The sequence below is a fragment of the Saccopteryx leptura genome, chromosome X (assembly GCF_036850995.1).
Source record: "Saccopteryx leptura isolate mSacLep1 chromosome X, mSacLep1_pri_phased_curated, whole genome shotgun sequence".
NCBI lineage: Eukaryota > Metazoa > Chordata > Mammalia > Chiroptera > Emballonuridae > Saccopteryx > Saccopteryx leptura.
In genome coordinates, this window is record NC_089516.1 from 72,655,132 (window position 1) to 72,671,480 (window position 16,349).

Genomic DNA, 16,349 nt, shown 5'->3' on the forward strand with positions numbered 1-16,349 from the left:
CCCAATGAGATCATTAACAAGACTATCACCTGTTAAGAAAACAAACAAATCAAGACTTCAAAGCTGCCCAAATCCGAAAGTGGATTACAGATAACAGCTGATACCAACCCAAGAAGACCTAGAAATAACACAACTCAAAACTGGAAGCAGACAACACCAAGCCTAGACTCAACCAACCTTACAAATAAAACACCCCAAAACAGACAGTGAGAAGACAAACAAGTGCAATCCAAATGAAACCACAAGAGACACCTTCAGAAGATGAACAGAGTGATATGGAAATAATCAAACTTCCAGATGTGGAGTTCAAAATAATGATTGTAAGAATGCTTAGGGATCTTAGAAAAAAATGGATGGTCATTATGAACACCTAAATGAAGAAATAGCAAGTATAAAAAAGAATCAGTTGGAGATGACAAATACAATATCAGAAATAAAGACCATAATGGAAGGAATTAAAAACAGGATAGATAGAGCTGAGGATTGAATCAGCGAGTTGGAGGACAACTGGAATGAAGGCATGAAAGCAGAGCAGAAAAAAGAAAAGAGAATCAAAAAGTCAGAGGAAACTCTTAGAGAGTTCTGTGACAACATGAAGAGAAATAACATCCGCATCATAGGGGTTCCTGAAGAAGAAAAAGAACAAGGGATAGAGACTTTGTTTGATCATATCATAGCTGAAAACTTCCCTAAATTAATGCAAGAGAAACTCTCACAAGTCCAAGAAGCACAGAGGACTCCATTAAAGAGAAATCCAAAGAAACCTACACCAAGGCACATCATAATTAAAATACCAAAGCTAAGCAATAAAGAGAAAATATTAAAAGCTGCAAGAGAAAAAAAAGTTATCACCTACAAAGGAGCCCCGATAAGGATGACATCCGACTTCTCAACAGAAACACTTGAGGCCAGAAGGGAATGGCAAGAAATATTCAAAGTAATGCAGAACAAGAACCTACAACCAGACTACTTTATCAACCAAGGCTATCGTTTAAAATCGAAGGAGAATTAAAAAGCTTCCCAGACAGAAAACAACTCAAGGAATTCATTACAACCAAACCAATGCTGCAGGAAATGTCAAGGGGCCTGTTGTAAACAGATCAAAGTGGGAAAAGAATATAGTAAAAAAGGAATACACCTTTAAAGAATAAAATGGCAATAAACAACTACATATCAATAATAACCTTAAATGTAAATGGATTAAATGATCCAATCAAAAGACATAGGATAGCTGCATGGATAAGAAAACAGGACCCATACATATGCTGTCTACAAGAGAGACACCTTAGAACAAAAGATACAAATAGATTGAAGGTAAAAGGATGGAAAAAAAACATTTCATGCAAATGAAAATGAAAAAAAAAAGCTGGGGTAGCAATACTTAATCAGACAAATTGGACTTTAAAACAAAGGATATAGTAAGAGATAAAGAAGGCCACTACATAATGATAAAGGCAGTAGTCAAACAGGAAGATATAACTATTATAAATATCTATGCACCTAATATATGAGCACCCAAATATATAAAGCAGACTTTGATGGATTTAAAGGGTGAGATCAACAGCAATACTATAATAATAGGGGATTTCAATACCCCACTAACATCAATAGATAGATCCTCAAGAAAGAAAATTAACAAAGAAACAGCAGAATTATTGGACACACTAGATCAACTCGATTTAATAGATATCTTCAGAACCTTTGACCCTAAAGCAGCAGAATATATATTCTTTTCAAGTGCTCATGGTACATTTTCTAGGATACACCATATGATAGGGCACAAAAGTGCTCTCAACAAATTTAAGAAGATTGAAATCATATCAAACACTTTCTCTGATCACAACGGCATGAAACTAGAAATGAACCACAACAGAAAAGCTCAAAAATTCTCATACACATGGAAACTAAATACCAGGTTGTTAAATAATGAATGGATTAAGAATGAGATAAAAAAAAAAAAAAGAATGATATCAAAGAAGAAATAAAAAAATTCCTAGAAACAAATGACAATGAGCCTAGAACAACTCAAAATTTATGGGACACAGCAAAAGCAGTACTGAGAGGGAAGTTCATAGCACTACAGGCACACTTTCAGAAGCTAGAAAAAGCTCAAATAAACAACTTAACCCTGCATCTAAAAAAACTAGAAAAAGAACAGCAAGTAAAGCCCAAATGTACTAGAAGGAAGGAAATAATAAAGGTGAGAGCAGAAATAAATGACATAGAGGCTAAAGAAACAATACAGAGGATCAATGAAACTAGGAGCTGGTTCTTTGAAAAGGTAAACAAGATTGATAAACCTTTAACTAGACTCACCAAGAAAAAGAGAGAGAGGACTCAAATAAATAAAATTAGTAATGAGAGAGGAGAAATAACAACTGACACAACAGAAATACAAAATATTGTAAGAAAATACTATGAAGAACTTGATGCCAAAAAACTAGACAACCTAGATGAAATGGACAAATTCCTTGAAACATACAATCTTCCAAAAATCAATCTGGAAGAATCAGAAAACCTAATCAGACCGATTACACCAAATGAGATCGAAACAGTTATCAAAAAACTCCCAACAGGCCCTGGTCGGTTGGCTCAGCAGTAGAGCGTCGGCCTGGCGTGCAGGAGTCCCGGGTTCGATTTCCGGCACAGAAGAAGTACCCATCTGCTTCTCCACCCCTCCCCCTCTCCTTTCTCTCTGTTTCTCTCTTCCCCTCCCGCAGCCAAGGCTCCATTGCAGCAAAGATGGCCCGGGCATTGAGGATGGCTCTGTGGCCTCTGCCTCACGCGCTAGAATGACTCTGGATGCAACAGAGCTACGCCCCAGAGGGGCAGAGCATTGCCCCCTGGTGGGCATGCTGGGTGGATCCTGGTCGGGCACATGCGGAGTCTGTCTGACTGCCTCCCCGTTTCCAACTTCGGAAAAATGAAAAAAAAAAAAAAAAAAGAAGAAGAAAAAAAAAAAAAAACTCTCAACAAAGAAAAGTCCGGGGCCCAATGGCTTCCCAACGGAATTCTACCAAATATTCAAAGAAGAACTAACTCCCATCCTTCTTAAACTATTTCAAAAAATTCAAGAGGAATGAAGACTCCCAAGCTCCTTTTATGAGGCGAGCAGAATTCTGATTCCAAAACCAGGCAAAGACAACACAAAGAAAGAAAATTATAGGCCAATATCTCTGATGAATATAGATGCTAAAATCCTCAACCAAATAATAACAAACCGGATCCAACAATATATAAAAAAAATCATACACCATGATCAAGTGGGATTTATTTTGGGGAGGCAAGGCTGGTACAATATTCGCAAATCAATCAATGTGATTCATCACATTGACAAAAGGAAGGAGAAAAACCACATGATAATTTCAATAGATGCAGAAAAGGCATTTGATAAAATCCAGCACCCATTCATGATCAAAACTCTCAGCACAGTGGGAATACAGGGAACATACCTCAACATGATAAAAGCCATCTATAACAACCCACAGCCAAAATCATACTCAATGGGCAAAAATTAAAAGCAATCCCCTTAAGATCAGGAACAAGGCAGGGGTGCCCCCTTTCACCACTCTTATTCAACAGAGTCCTGGAAGTCCTAGCCACAGCAATCAGACAAGAAAAAGAAATAAAAGGCATCCAAATTGGAAAAGAAGAAGTAAAACTATCATTATTTGCAGATGATATGATGTTGTATATAGAAAACCCTAAAGTCTCAGTCAAAAAACTACTGGACCTGATAAATGAATTCAGCAAAGTGGCAGGATATAAAATTAATACTCAGAAATCAGAGGCATTTTTATATACTAACAAAGAACTGTCAGAAAGAGAAATTAAGGAAGTAATACCCTTCACCATTTCAACCAAAAAAATAAAGTACCTAGGAATAAATTTAACCAGAGAGATTAAAGACTTCTACTCAGAAAATTATAAAACATTGATAAAAGAAATCAGGGAAGATACAAACAACTGGAAGCATATACTGTGTTCATGGTTAGGAAGAATAAACATCATAAAAATGTCTATATTATCCAAAGCAATTTATAAGTTCAATGCAATATCAATTAAAATACCAATGACCGCCCTGGCCGGTTGGCTCAGCGGTAGAGCGTCGGCCTGGCGTGTGGGGGACCCAGGTTCAATTCCCGGCCAGAGCACATAGGAGAAGCGCCCATTTGCTTCTCCACCCCCCCTCCTTCCTCACTGTCTCTCTCTTCCCCTCCCGCAGCCAAGGCTCCATTGGAGCAAAGATGGCCCAGGCGCTGGGGATGGCTCCTTGGCCTCTGCTCCAGGCGCTAGAGTGGCTTTCGTCGCGGCAGAGCAATGCCCCGGAGGGGCAGAGCATCGCCCCCTCATGGGCAGAGCGTCGCCCCTGGTGGGCGTGCTGGGTGGATCCCGGTCGGGCGCATGCGGGAGTCTGTCTGACTGTCTATCCCCGTTTCCAGCTTCAGAAAAATACAAAAAAATAAAAAATACCAATGACTTACTTCAAAGATATAGAACACATTCCAAATATTTATATGGAACCAAAAGAGAACACGAATAGCCTCAGCAATCTTAAAAAGGAAGAATAAAGTTCGAGGTATCACACTTCCTGATATCAAGTTATACTATAAGGCCACTGTACTCAAAACAGCCTGGTCCTGGCATAAGAACAGGCATGTAGATCAATGGAACAGAACAGAGAACCCAGAAATAAATGTACACTTTTATGGACAACTGATATTGGACAAAGGAGGTAAGAGCAGAGATTGGAGTAAAGACAGCGTCTTCAACAAATGGTGTTGCGAAAATTGGACAGCTACCTGCAAAAAAATGAATCTAGACTACCAACTTTCACTACTGACAAAAATAAACTCAAAATGGATAAAAGACTTAAATGTAAGCTATAAAACCATAAGCATCTTAGAAGAAAACACAGGCAGTAAGCTCTCTGACATCTCTCGCAGCAATACATTTGCTGATTTATCTCCACGGGCAAGTTAAATAAAAGACAGGATAAACAAATGGGACTATATCAAACTAAAATCTTTTGCGGAGCTAAAGACAATAAGAACACAATAGAAAGACAAACTACACAATGGGAGAATATATTTGATAATACATCTGATAAGGGGTTGATAACCAAAATTTATAAAGAACTTGTAAAACTCAATACCAGGAAGACAAACAATCCAATCAAAAAATGGGCAAAAGAAATGAATAGACACTTCTCCAGAGAGGACATACAGATGGCCAATAGGTATATGAAAAAATGCTCATCATCATTAATCATTAGAGAAATGCAAATTAAAACCACAATGAGATATCACCTCACACCAGTCAGAATGACGCTCATCAACAAAACAACACAGAATAAGTTCTGGGGAGGATGTGGAGAAAAGGGAACCCTCCTGCACTGCTGGTGGGAATGCAGACTGGTACAGCCTCTGTGGAAAACAGTATGGAGATTTCTCAAAAAATTGAAAATCGAACTGCCTTTTGACCCAGCCATCCCACTTTTAGGAATATACCTAAGAACACTATAGCATTGTTTGAAAAGAAAAAATGCACCACCATGTTTATGGCAGCATTGTTCACAATAGCAAAGATCTGGAAACAGCCCAAGTGTCCGTCAGTAGACGAGTGGATTAAAAAGCTTTGGTACATATATACTATGGAATACTACTCAGCCATAGAAATGACATTGGATTATTTACAACAACATGGATGGACCTTGATAACATTATTCTGAGCGAAATAAGTAAATCAGAAAAATCTAAGAACTATATGATTCTATACAGAGGTGGGACATAAAAATGAGACTCAGAGACATGAACAAGAGTGTGATGAGTATGGGGTGGGGGGGAGGAGAGGGAGGGGGTTAGGCGAGGGGAGGGGTACAAAGAAAACCAGTTAGAAGGTGACGGAAGATTATTGTACTTTGGGTGATGTGAGTGCAGCATAATCAAATGTCAAAATAACCTAGAGCTGTTTTCTCTGAACATATGTACCCTGATTTATCAATGTCATCCCATTAAAATTAATTAAAAAAAAAAGAAAATAAAGTACAGAAGAAAAGAATGTCAATGCAGGCCCTGGCCGGTTGGCTCAGCGGTAGAGCGTCAGCCTCGCGTGCGGTGGACCCGGGTTCGATTCCCGGCCAGGGCACATAGGAGAAGCGCCCATTTGCTTCTCCACCCCCCTCCCTCCTTCCTCTCTGTCTCTCTCTTCCCCTCCGGCAGCCAAGGCTCCATTGGAGCAAGGATGGCCCGGGTGCTGGGGATGGCTCCTTGGCCTCTGCCCCAGGCGCTAGAGTGGCTCTGGTTGTGGCAGAGCGACGCCCCAGAGGGGCAGAGCATCGCCCCCTGGTGGGCAGAGCATCGCCCCCGGTGGGAGTGCTGGGTGGATCCTGGTCGGGCGCATGCGAGTGTCTGTCTGACTGTCTCTCCCCGTTTCTAGCTTCAGAAGGAAAAAAAAAGAAAAAGAACGTCAATGCAGACTTAATTTGTTGTTTTATTCTTCTTTAAAGGAATATGTTTTTAAAAGGCCAGTGTATCATGAAGTGGTTCATTATTCTGAAGCATTTGACCAGTTACATTTTCCATTACTTATACTGAAATTTAGCCAAGGAGCTGGTTTTCAAAGTTTAAAAATAGATCCCACTTGACCAGGTGGTGGCGCAGTGGATAGAGCGTCGGACTGGGATGCGGAGGGCCCTGGTTCGAGACCCCGAGGTCGCCAGCTCGAGTGCGGATTCATCCGGTTTTAGCAAAAAAATAAAATAAAAAAAGCTCACCAGCTTGGACCCAAAGTTGCTGGCTCAAGCAAGGGGTTACTCGGTCTGCTGAAGGCCCACCGTCATGGTACATAAAAGAAAGCAATCACATAGGTACTAAACTCATGGACCTGGGATTTAAAGAGCATTTTATGAATTTGACTCCAACGGCAAGAGAAGTGAAGGCAAAAATTAATGAATGGGACTACATCAGACTAAGAAGTTTTTGCTCAGGAAGAGAAACTGATAACAAAATAAACAGAAAGCCAACTAAATGGGAAATGATATTTTCAAACAACAGCTCAGATAAGGGCCTAATATCCAAAATATACAGAGAACTCATAAAACTCAACAACAAACAAACAAACAATCCAATAAAAAATTGGGAAGAGGACACGAACAGACACTTCTCCCAGGAGGAAGTACAAATGGCCAACAGATATATGAAAAGATGCTCATCTTCTTTAGTTATTAGGGAAATGCAAATCAAAACTGCAATGAGATACCACCTCACACCTGTTAGATTAGCTATTATTAACAAGACAGGTAATAGCAAATGTTGGAGAGGCTGTGGAGAAAAAGGAACCCTCATACACTGTTGGTGGGAATGTAAAGTAGTACAACCATTATGGAAGAAAGTATGGTGGTTCCTCAAAAAACTGAAAATAGAACTACCTTATGACCCAGCAATCCCTCTGCTGGGTATATACCCCAAAAACTCAGAAACATTGATACGTAAAGACACATGCAGCCCCATGTTCATTGCAGCATTGTTCACAGTGGCCAGGACATGGAAACAACCAAAAAGCCCATCAATAGATGACTGGATAAAGAAGATGTGGCACATATACACTATGGAATACTATTCAGCTATAAGAAATGATGACATCGGATCATTTACAGCAAAATGGTGGGATCTTGATAACATTATATGAAGTGAAATAAGTAAATCAGAAAAAACCAGGAACTGCATTATTCCACACGTAGGTGGGACAAAAAAGTGAAACTAAGAGACATTGATAAGAGTGTGGTGGTTACGGAGGGAGGGGGGAAAGGGAGAGGGAAAGGGGCACAAAGAAAACTAGATAGAAGGTGACAGAGGACAATCTGACTTTGGGTGATGGGTATGCAACATAATTGAAAGACAAGATAACCTGGACTTGTTATCTTTGAATATATGTATCCTGATTTATTGATGTCGCCCCATTAAAAAAAAAATTATAAAAAAAAAAGAAAGCAATCAATAAAGTTTAAATAACTAATGTGTTGCAAGGAAAAACTGATTATTGATGCTTCTCATCTCTGTTTGTGTCTGTGTCCCTATCTATCCCTCTCTTTGACTCTCCCTCTGTCTCTGTAAAAAAAAAAAAAAAAGCCATAAAAAAAACAAGAAACACATTTTCCATGGACTATAGTCCAGAAAAGTGGTTTAACAAGTAAACTACTCAGTACCTCAAAAAAGCAACTGTTGCCTGACCAGGAGGTGGTGCAATGGATAGAGCATTGCACTGGAACAGGAGGACCCAGGGTTTGAGGCTTTGAGGTCGCCTGCTTGAACGTGGGCTCATCTTGTTTGAACAAGATTCACCAGCTTGAGCTCAAGGTTACTGGTTTAAGCAAGGGGCCACTTGCTCTGCTGTAGCCCCCCGCAAAAACAATCAATGAACAACTAAGGTGTCGCAATGTGCAACGAAAAACTAATAATTGATACTTCTCATCTCTCCGTTCCTGTCTGTCTGTCTGTCCCTGTCTATCCCCCCCCCCCCGCTCTCTGTCTCTAAAAAAACAACAACAACCCCCCCCCAAAAAAAAATAGATCAGACATTACTCTCTATTGAAAGCCAAACATACCTGGCCTGTGGTGGAGCAGCAGTGGATAGAGAGCCAACTTGGAATGGTGAGGCTGCTGGTTGAAGACCCTGGGCTTGCCTGGCAAGGCAGTGGCACAGTGGATAGAACGTCGGACTGGGACACGGAGGACCCAGGTTTGAGACCCCAAGGTCGCCAGCTTGAGCTAGGGCTCATCTGGTTTGAGGAAAAGCTCACCAGCTTGGACCCAAGGTCGCTGGCTCGAGCAAGGGCTTACTTGGTCTGCTGAAGGCCCACGGTCACCACACTTTAGAAAGCAATCAATGAACAACTAAGGTGTCGCAATGAAAAACTGATAATTGATCCTTCTCATCTCTCTCCATTCCCTTCTGTCCCTATCTATCCCTTTCTCTGACTCTCTCTGTCTCTGTAAAAAAAAAAAAAAGAAAAGAAAAATAAAAGACCCTGTGCTTGCCCGGTCAGAGCACATACTACAAACAACCAATGAACAGCTAGAGGGGAGTAACTACTTCTCGTCCCCACCCTCTTTTATAAAATCAGTAAATAAAATCTTTTTTAAAAAAGTCCCAAATCTACTATGGTAGATAGTCCTCGATTTTTTTCTTTAATAAAAATTTCAAAGACTGACAAGAAACCCAAGTGTTCTGCAACAGAACACCTGTATTTTTTTTTAATTTTTTGTATTTTGCTTAAGTTGGAAACGGGGAGGCAGTCAGACAGACTCTCGCATGCGCCTCACCGGGATCCACCAGGCATGCCCACCAGGGGGTGATGCTCTGCCCATCTCGGGCATCGCTCTGCTGCAACCAGAGCCATTCTAGTGTCTGAGTCAGAGATCACAGAGCCATCCTCAGCGCCTGTGCCAACTCTGCTCCAATGGAGTCTTGGCTGTGGGAGGGGAAGAGAGAGACAGAGAGGAAGGAGAGGGGGAGGGGTAGAGAAGCAGATGGGCGCTTCTCTTGTGTGCCCTGGCCAGAATCGAACCCGGGACTCCAGCACACCAGGCCGACGCTCTACCACTGAGCCAATCGGCCAGGGCCAACACCTGTATTTTTAAATTGTCTGTAAGTAGCCTGGCTTGTGGTGGCTTAGTGGGTAAAGCGTCGACCTGGAATGCTGAGATCACTGGTTCGAAACCCTGGGCTTGCCCAATCAGGGCACATACAAGAAACAACTGCTATTGGTTGATGCTTCTTGCCCCTCCCTTCTTTCTCTCACTCTCTCATCTCTCTAAAATCAGGAAATTAAAATGCAAAAAAAACCTGTCTCTAAATAATATCACAGTAATCTTTTAAAGCCTAAAAGATCCTCAGTTTGAAGGAAAACTTGTAAAAACTAAAACACCTTTACCAGCCTATATTAATCCCTTATTTACTGATGAGAAAACCTCATTTTAAGTTATGAAACCTATATGCACAAAGTTAATTAATTAACTGGATGTTTACTGAAGACCTTTTTTTTTTAAACTTTTTTTTTAAATTCTACTTTATTTTTTTAAATTTTATTTATTCATTTTAGAGAGGAGAAAGAAAGGAAGATAGAGAGACAGAGAAGGAGAGAGAGAGGAGAGAGAGGAGCTGGAAGCATCAACTCCCATATGTGCCTTGACCAGGCAAGCCCAGGGTTTCGAACCGGCGACCTCAGCATTTCCAGGTCGACGCTTTATCCACTGCGCCACCACAGGTCAGGCCTACTGAAGACCTTTTTGACAGGCACTGCTGGGTACTAGGAAAAGAAAAATTAATTAAAAAATTTCTGTATTCACAATGCTCCCAGTCTAATGGGAAAGACTGGTATATAAATGACAATGAGAAAGCAATCAATGAGCTACTTAAGGTGCTGAAAGGAATTGAAGCTTCTCATCTCTCTCCCCTCCTGGCACTCTCTGTCTGTCCCTGTCAAAAACAACAGGACAATACAATGTGCTTAATTGATTTCAGTTCACCCGAGGGAACCAGGAAAAGCTTAGCTGAGGAAGAAATGTTTGAACCAAGACTAGAAATCAGGAAACAGGTGAATGCTGGGGTGGGGTGAGAAGGAAGGGAATATTCCAGCAGAAGTCCAGCAAGCACTGACACCGGAGCATGCAGAAGATGAAGGAAGGCAGGTGATTCAGTCCGACTGGTACAAGGGAGAGCGGGGAATGAAACGGGACTGGAAGCGGACCAGGGCCGGGCTACAAAGGCACTTTCATCCCTTCCAAAATAAGTGAAAAGGGGTTCAGATTTTCATTTCCATTTTTATTTATTTTTTTTATTATTTTTTATTTTTTTATTATTTTTTATTATTTATTTTTTCTGAGGTTGATAACGGCGAGTCAGTCAGACAGACTCCTGCATGCGCCTGACCGGATCCACCCGGCATGCCCACCAGGGGGCTATGCTCTGCCCATCTTGGGGCTTCGCTCTGTTACAACCAGAGCCATTTTAGCGCCTGAGGCAGAGCCCACAGAGCCATCCTCAGCGCCCGGGCAAACTATGCTCCAATGGAGCCTTGGCTGTGGGAGGGGAAGAGAGAGACAGAGAGGAAGGAGAGGGGGAGGGGTGGAGAAGCACATGGGTGCCTCTCCTGTGTGCCCTGGCTGGGAATCGAACCTGGGACTACTGCATGCCAGGCCAACGCTCTACCACTGAGCTAACCGGCCAGGGCCTTCATTTCCATTTTTGACAGCACTATGAAGGAGGGGCCACGGATGATCACTCAACATTTGTGAAAGGGATAAGGGTGTGATGGGTATGATGGAAAAAAAGTTAGAATTTGGTTCCTTTCAAAATATTTTGGGGAAATAAAATAAGCCCTGGCCAGGTACTCGGTTGGAACGTCATCCTGACACGCCAAGGTTGCGGGCCAATGATCCTGGGTCAGGGCACATACAGGAGTCAACAAGTGAACGCAGAAATGGGTGCAACAGAAAATCGTTATCTCTGCCTTCCCCCCCCTAAAAAATCAATCAATGAAAAAATGTAAAAACTATATAAATTTTAAAAAATATTTTTTGTGGCCCTGGCCGGTTGGCTCAGCGGTAGAGCGTCGGCCTAGCGTGCGGAGGACCCGGGTTCAATTCCCGGCCAGGGCACACAGGAGAAGCGCCCATTTGCTTCTCCACCCCTCCGCCGCACTTTCCTCTCTGTCTCTCTCTTCCCCTCCCGCAGCCAAGGCTCCATCGGGGCAGAGATGGCCCGGGCGCTGGGGATGGCTCCTTGGCCTCTGCCCCAGGCGCTAGAGTGGCTCTGGTCGCAACATGGCGACGCCCAGGATGGTCAGAGCGTCGCCCCATGGTGGGCGTGCCGGGTGGATACCGGTCGGGCGCATGCAGGAGTCTGTCTGACTGTCTCTCCTTGTTTCCAGCTTTGGAAAAAAGAAAAAAAAAAAATAAAAAAAAAATATTTTTTGTGTGTGACAAAATGTTCTGACTTTGAATAGAAAATATCATCTGGCCATCAGCCTTCATTCATCTATTTTTGTGTGTGTGACAAAGACAGAGAGAGACAGATAGCGACAGACAGACAGGAAGGGAGAGAGATGAGAAGCATCAATTCTTCGTTGAGGCTCCTTAGTTGTTCATTGTTTGCTTTCTCACATGTGCCTTGACCGAGGGGCTACAGCAGACCAAGTGACCCCTTGCTCAAGCCAGTGACCTTGGGCTCAACCTGGTGAGCCTTGCTCAAACCAGTACAGTACAGTACTGCATATTTTTGTCCTTTTCATTTTTTTGTGGCTTAGTTGTGTTTTTATGTTCTCAATTATGACTTTACAACTGTTAGGATAGGTAAATAACGCTAGGGTGTGTTTCAACTTACACCAAAACTCGGGTTATGTCACTGTCATAGGAATGGAATTGTGTCGTAACCAGATGACCCCCTGTACTGTGAGTTGATGTTTCCCACTCCTGCCATCACCTCTCTTCTCTCTAAAATCAATAAAATCTCTTAAAAAGAGAGTAAGTGGTCATTATAGAAATTCAGACGATACTGGTATATCAAGTAAAAAGTGGAAGTGTTTCCCTAACAATCCCAACTACCCCAAAATAGCCACTGTTAACAGATTGATATATAGCCTTAGAAGAGTTTCGTTACATATTAATACACACATATATATAGGGTTTTTAAAATATATATAGATTGGCCCTGCCCGGTTGGCTCAGTGGTAGAGTGTCAGCTTGGTGTGCAGGAGTCCCGGGTTCGATTCCCGGCCAGGGGAAGCACCCATCTGATTCTCCACCCTCTCTCCTCTCCTTCCTCTTTGTCTCTCTCTTCCCCTCCCGCAGCCAAGGCTCCACTAGAGCAAAAGTTGGCCCGGGTGCTGAGGATGGCTCCATGGCCTCTGCCTCAGGCGCTAGAATGGCCCTGGTGGCAACAGAGCAATGCCCCAGATGGGCAGAGCATTGCCCCCTGGTGGGCATGCCGGGTGGATCCCGGTCGGGCACACGCGGGAGTCAGTCTGACTGCCTCCCCGTTTCAAACTTCAGGGAAAAAAATTAAAAAATATATAGATAATATATAATGGGCATCTAGAATATAAAAGTCTGTATTGCTCTATATCTGATTTGTGTGTGTGACAGAGACAGAAAGAGACAGAGACAGAAAGAGGGACAGACAGGAAGAGAGAGAGAGATGAGAAGCATCAACTCTTCATTGCCAAACCTTAGTACTTCATTGATTGCTTTCTCATATGTGCCTTGACGGGGGGCTAAAGCAGACCAAGTGACCCCTTGCTCAAGCCAGCGACCTTGGGCTAAAGCTATGAGCCTTGATCAAACCAGATGAGCCCACGCTCAAGTTGCCAACCTTGGGTTTTTTTTTTGTTTGTTTGTTTTTCTTTCTGAAGCTGGAAACGGGGAGAGACAGTCAGACAGACTCCCGCATGCACCCAACCGGGATCCACCTGGCACGCCCACCAGGGGTGATGCTCTGCCCACCAGGGGGCGATGCTCTGCCCCTCCGGGGCGTCGCTCTGCCGTGACCAGAGCCAATCTAGCGCCTGGGGCAGGGGCCAAGGAGCCATCCCCAGCGCCTGGGCCATCTTTGCTCCAATGGAGCCTTGGCTGCGGGAGGGGAAGAGAGAGACAGAGAGGAAGGGGGGTGGAGAAGCAAATGGGTGCTTCTCCTATGTGCCCTGGCCAGGAATTGAGCCCGGGTCCCCCGCACGCCAGGCCGACGCTCTACCGCTGAGCCAGCCAGCCAGGGCGCCAACTTTGGGGTTTTGAACCTGGATCCTCTGCGTCCCAGTCTGAGGTTCTATATCCACTGTGTCACCACCTGGTCAGGCTCTATATCTTGTTTTACATGTAAGAATGGTTTAGAAGTCTTACCTGTGTGGCCACTGGATAAAGCATTGACCTGGAACGCTGAGGTCACGGGTTCAAATGGTCGGGCTTGCCCGGTTCAAGGCACAGACGGGAAGCAACTACTAATAATAGATGCTTCCCGCTTCTCCCTCCTGTGCCTCATTTTCCCTCTCTCCCCTCTCCAAAGATCAACACATTAAATCTTTTTTTTTTTTTTAAGATTTTATTTATTCATTTTAGAGAAGGGGGGAGAGAGAGGAGAGGGAGGAGCAGGAAGCATCAACTCCCATATGTGCCTTGACTGGGCAAGCCCAGGGTTTCGAACCGGTGACCTCAGCATTCCAGGTCAACGCTTTATCCACTGCGCCACCACAAGTCAGGCTAAATCTTTTTTAAAAATAGCTTGGAACCCTCCTAAAAAATCACACCAACCTCTAGTTTCATGGTACAAGCCTGCTTATTTCACCATACCTTTAAAAATTGTGTACTTTTTATTTTACTTTTTGCCATACTAATTAGTAACTCGTTTTAAATTGCTATCTTGTCTTTATTTTTCTTATGGAATAGTTAAAATACTGAGAAACAGAAAAAATGGGATCTTTTTTAAGTCAGCTCAGGATGACAAGCATCTGAGATGTTTAAGTGGTATATTTAAAGCGCATGTACAGGTACTGTGTACACCGGAATGTACAGGAACACTGGCTGACCTAGGGTTTTAGATCTTGTTCTGCAACAGTTAACTGCGTAAGTTCAGGAATCGGTTTTGCTCATTTATCAAAAATAAAACGAGAGCATAAATGACTGCTAGCAATCTTTAAAGCTCCAAGAGCATTTGGGTCTAAGTCGCAAGTGTTTCAACACTGTTAAAATTCCTGTTTGGATTACCTAAATTGTGAGTAAAGAATACTGTTTATCTCCTCCACTTGCTAAAGCCAGTAAACTTCACAGGAGGGATCTTAGTTTGGTTCATTTATGAATACCAAACTACGTGGCACGCTTGATACGTGGCAAATGACTGAAAATGGTTTAATAGTTTCCACTCTTGTAAATTGCTATGAATCAGTTATTCGTACAATGTAATAAACCTGGCACAATTTCGCTCTTCAGTTGAATTCTGACATTTCTGAAATGAAAATGCTACAAACTGCTCTTACGCGTCTAAGACGGAGTTACATCTACGGACAGCAAAAGACACAGATGTTCTATCCGGTGGTGCTAAAGTCGAATTTCCACCACCATCTGATGGGGATCATAGTCAAAGAAGTGGCGAAACACGTAGTTATGTACATGCACAGGCCCAGCAACGCCAGGCTGTCATATAACACACTCCCTCTCAGACTCCGCATCCCCAGAAGACAAGGAGTTACTTTCCTTCCTCTGAAATGCCACAACTCCAAGAAACGGCGGAATGGGAGGCAGCCAAGACCCAGAAGCGGCGGGGAGAGGGGATCGTGAGGGGAGAACAGACCCCTTGAGCCCCATGCATCGGGAAAAGCCCGTGTTGCTGGAATCAACGTCCTCACCTCCTTCTTTCTCTGGGCAGAGGCTGAAGGAACCCCATAAACGAGCAGCAGCGCCACCGCAATGGCAACAGAGACACACCAAAGCCACCAACGCGCTGCCATGTTTGCTCCTCTTCCTCCGGGAAGTGAAACTTTCCTCCGCCTGGGTTTGCGGGTTGGGCGTGAGAACAAGCAGACCCGCCCCTTGGCGTTCCTCATTGGCCTAGCTCAACCTCGGGCGACCTCTCACATTACGTCAGGACATGTCACTGTGAGCCACCCGCTCAAAGACTGCTCACTTCTAATTGGTCACCGTTAGCCAATAGAAAAAGGATAGTCTGGGGTTTTTTCATTGGCCCGCTATGGATGATGGCTCGCCCCCTTCATTAACGTAAAGCTGTCGCCCTGCAGGGCTCTTCGAACTTGCGTGCGCAGTTGTGAAGCTTTGCGGCTTTTTGAGTCCAAAATGGCTTAAGGTTGAGAAAACAGAATGTTTTACTCGGATGCTCATATAAGTCTTTGATATCCACTTCTTTCATTTAATAGTCTGGAAAAATTGGGTCTAGCCTTGTGATTGATATGATCTTTTTAAAAAATTATTTATTTATTTATTCATTTTAGAGAGAGGAGAGAAAGAGACAGAGAGAGAAGGGGGAGGAGCAGGAAGCATCAATTCCGGTCTGTGCCTTTACCCGGCGAGCCCAGGGTTATGAACCAGCGACCTCAGCGTCGTTCCAGGTCGACTCTTTATCCACTGCGCCACAACAGGTCAGGCCCAATAGGATCTTTCTTAATCCCTCATTCTGCTGCCAAGTTATTTCAAATCAAAATAATTTTAAAAAAGCAGGAAAGTGCCTGGTCTGTGCTGGTGCAGTAGATTGATCGTGGACCTGAAATGCTGAGGTCGCCTGTGAAATCAAATCAGTAAGAATTTGTGTAAAACCAGTAGCCTAGCCACAGCCACTATCACAGCCTC

The 16,349-nt window shown here is 43.3% G+C and overlaps 1 protein-coding gene and 1 non-coding gene across 3 annotated transcripts in view; one reads left to right on the plus strand and one right to left on the minus strand.

The window, feature by feature from the left end:
* Window positions 1–15,592, minus strand: part of MAGT1 (magnesium transporter 1) — a 55,699-nt gene extending 40,107 nt beyond the window's left edge. Inside the window, exon 1 of one of the 2 annotated variants that reach the window (XM_066357926.1) lies at window positions 15,395–15,592. In XM_066357926.1, coding sequence (XP_066214023.1) covers window positions 15,395–15,592 — 198 coding nt within the window. The remainder of the gene's footprint in view (window positions 1–15,394) is intronic. The other variant, XM_066357927.1, reaches the window with a different exon arrangement.
* Window positions 6,072–6,147, plus strand: TRNAA-CGC (transfer RNA alanine (anticodon CGC)). The gene has a single exon. It is a non-coding gene; the product is annotated as a tRNA-Ala (tRNA).
* Window positions 15,593–16,349: the final 757 nt, after the last annotated feature.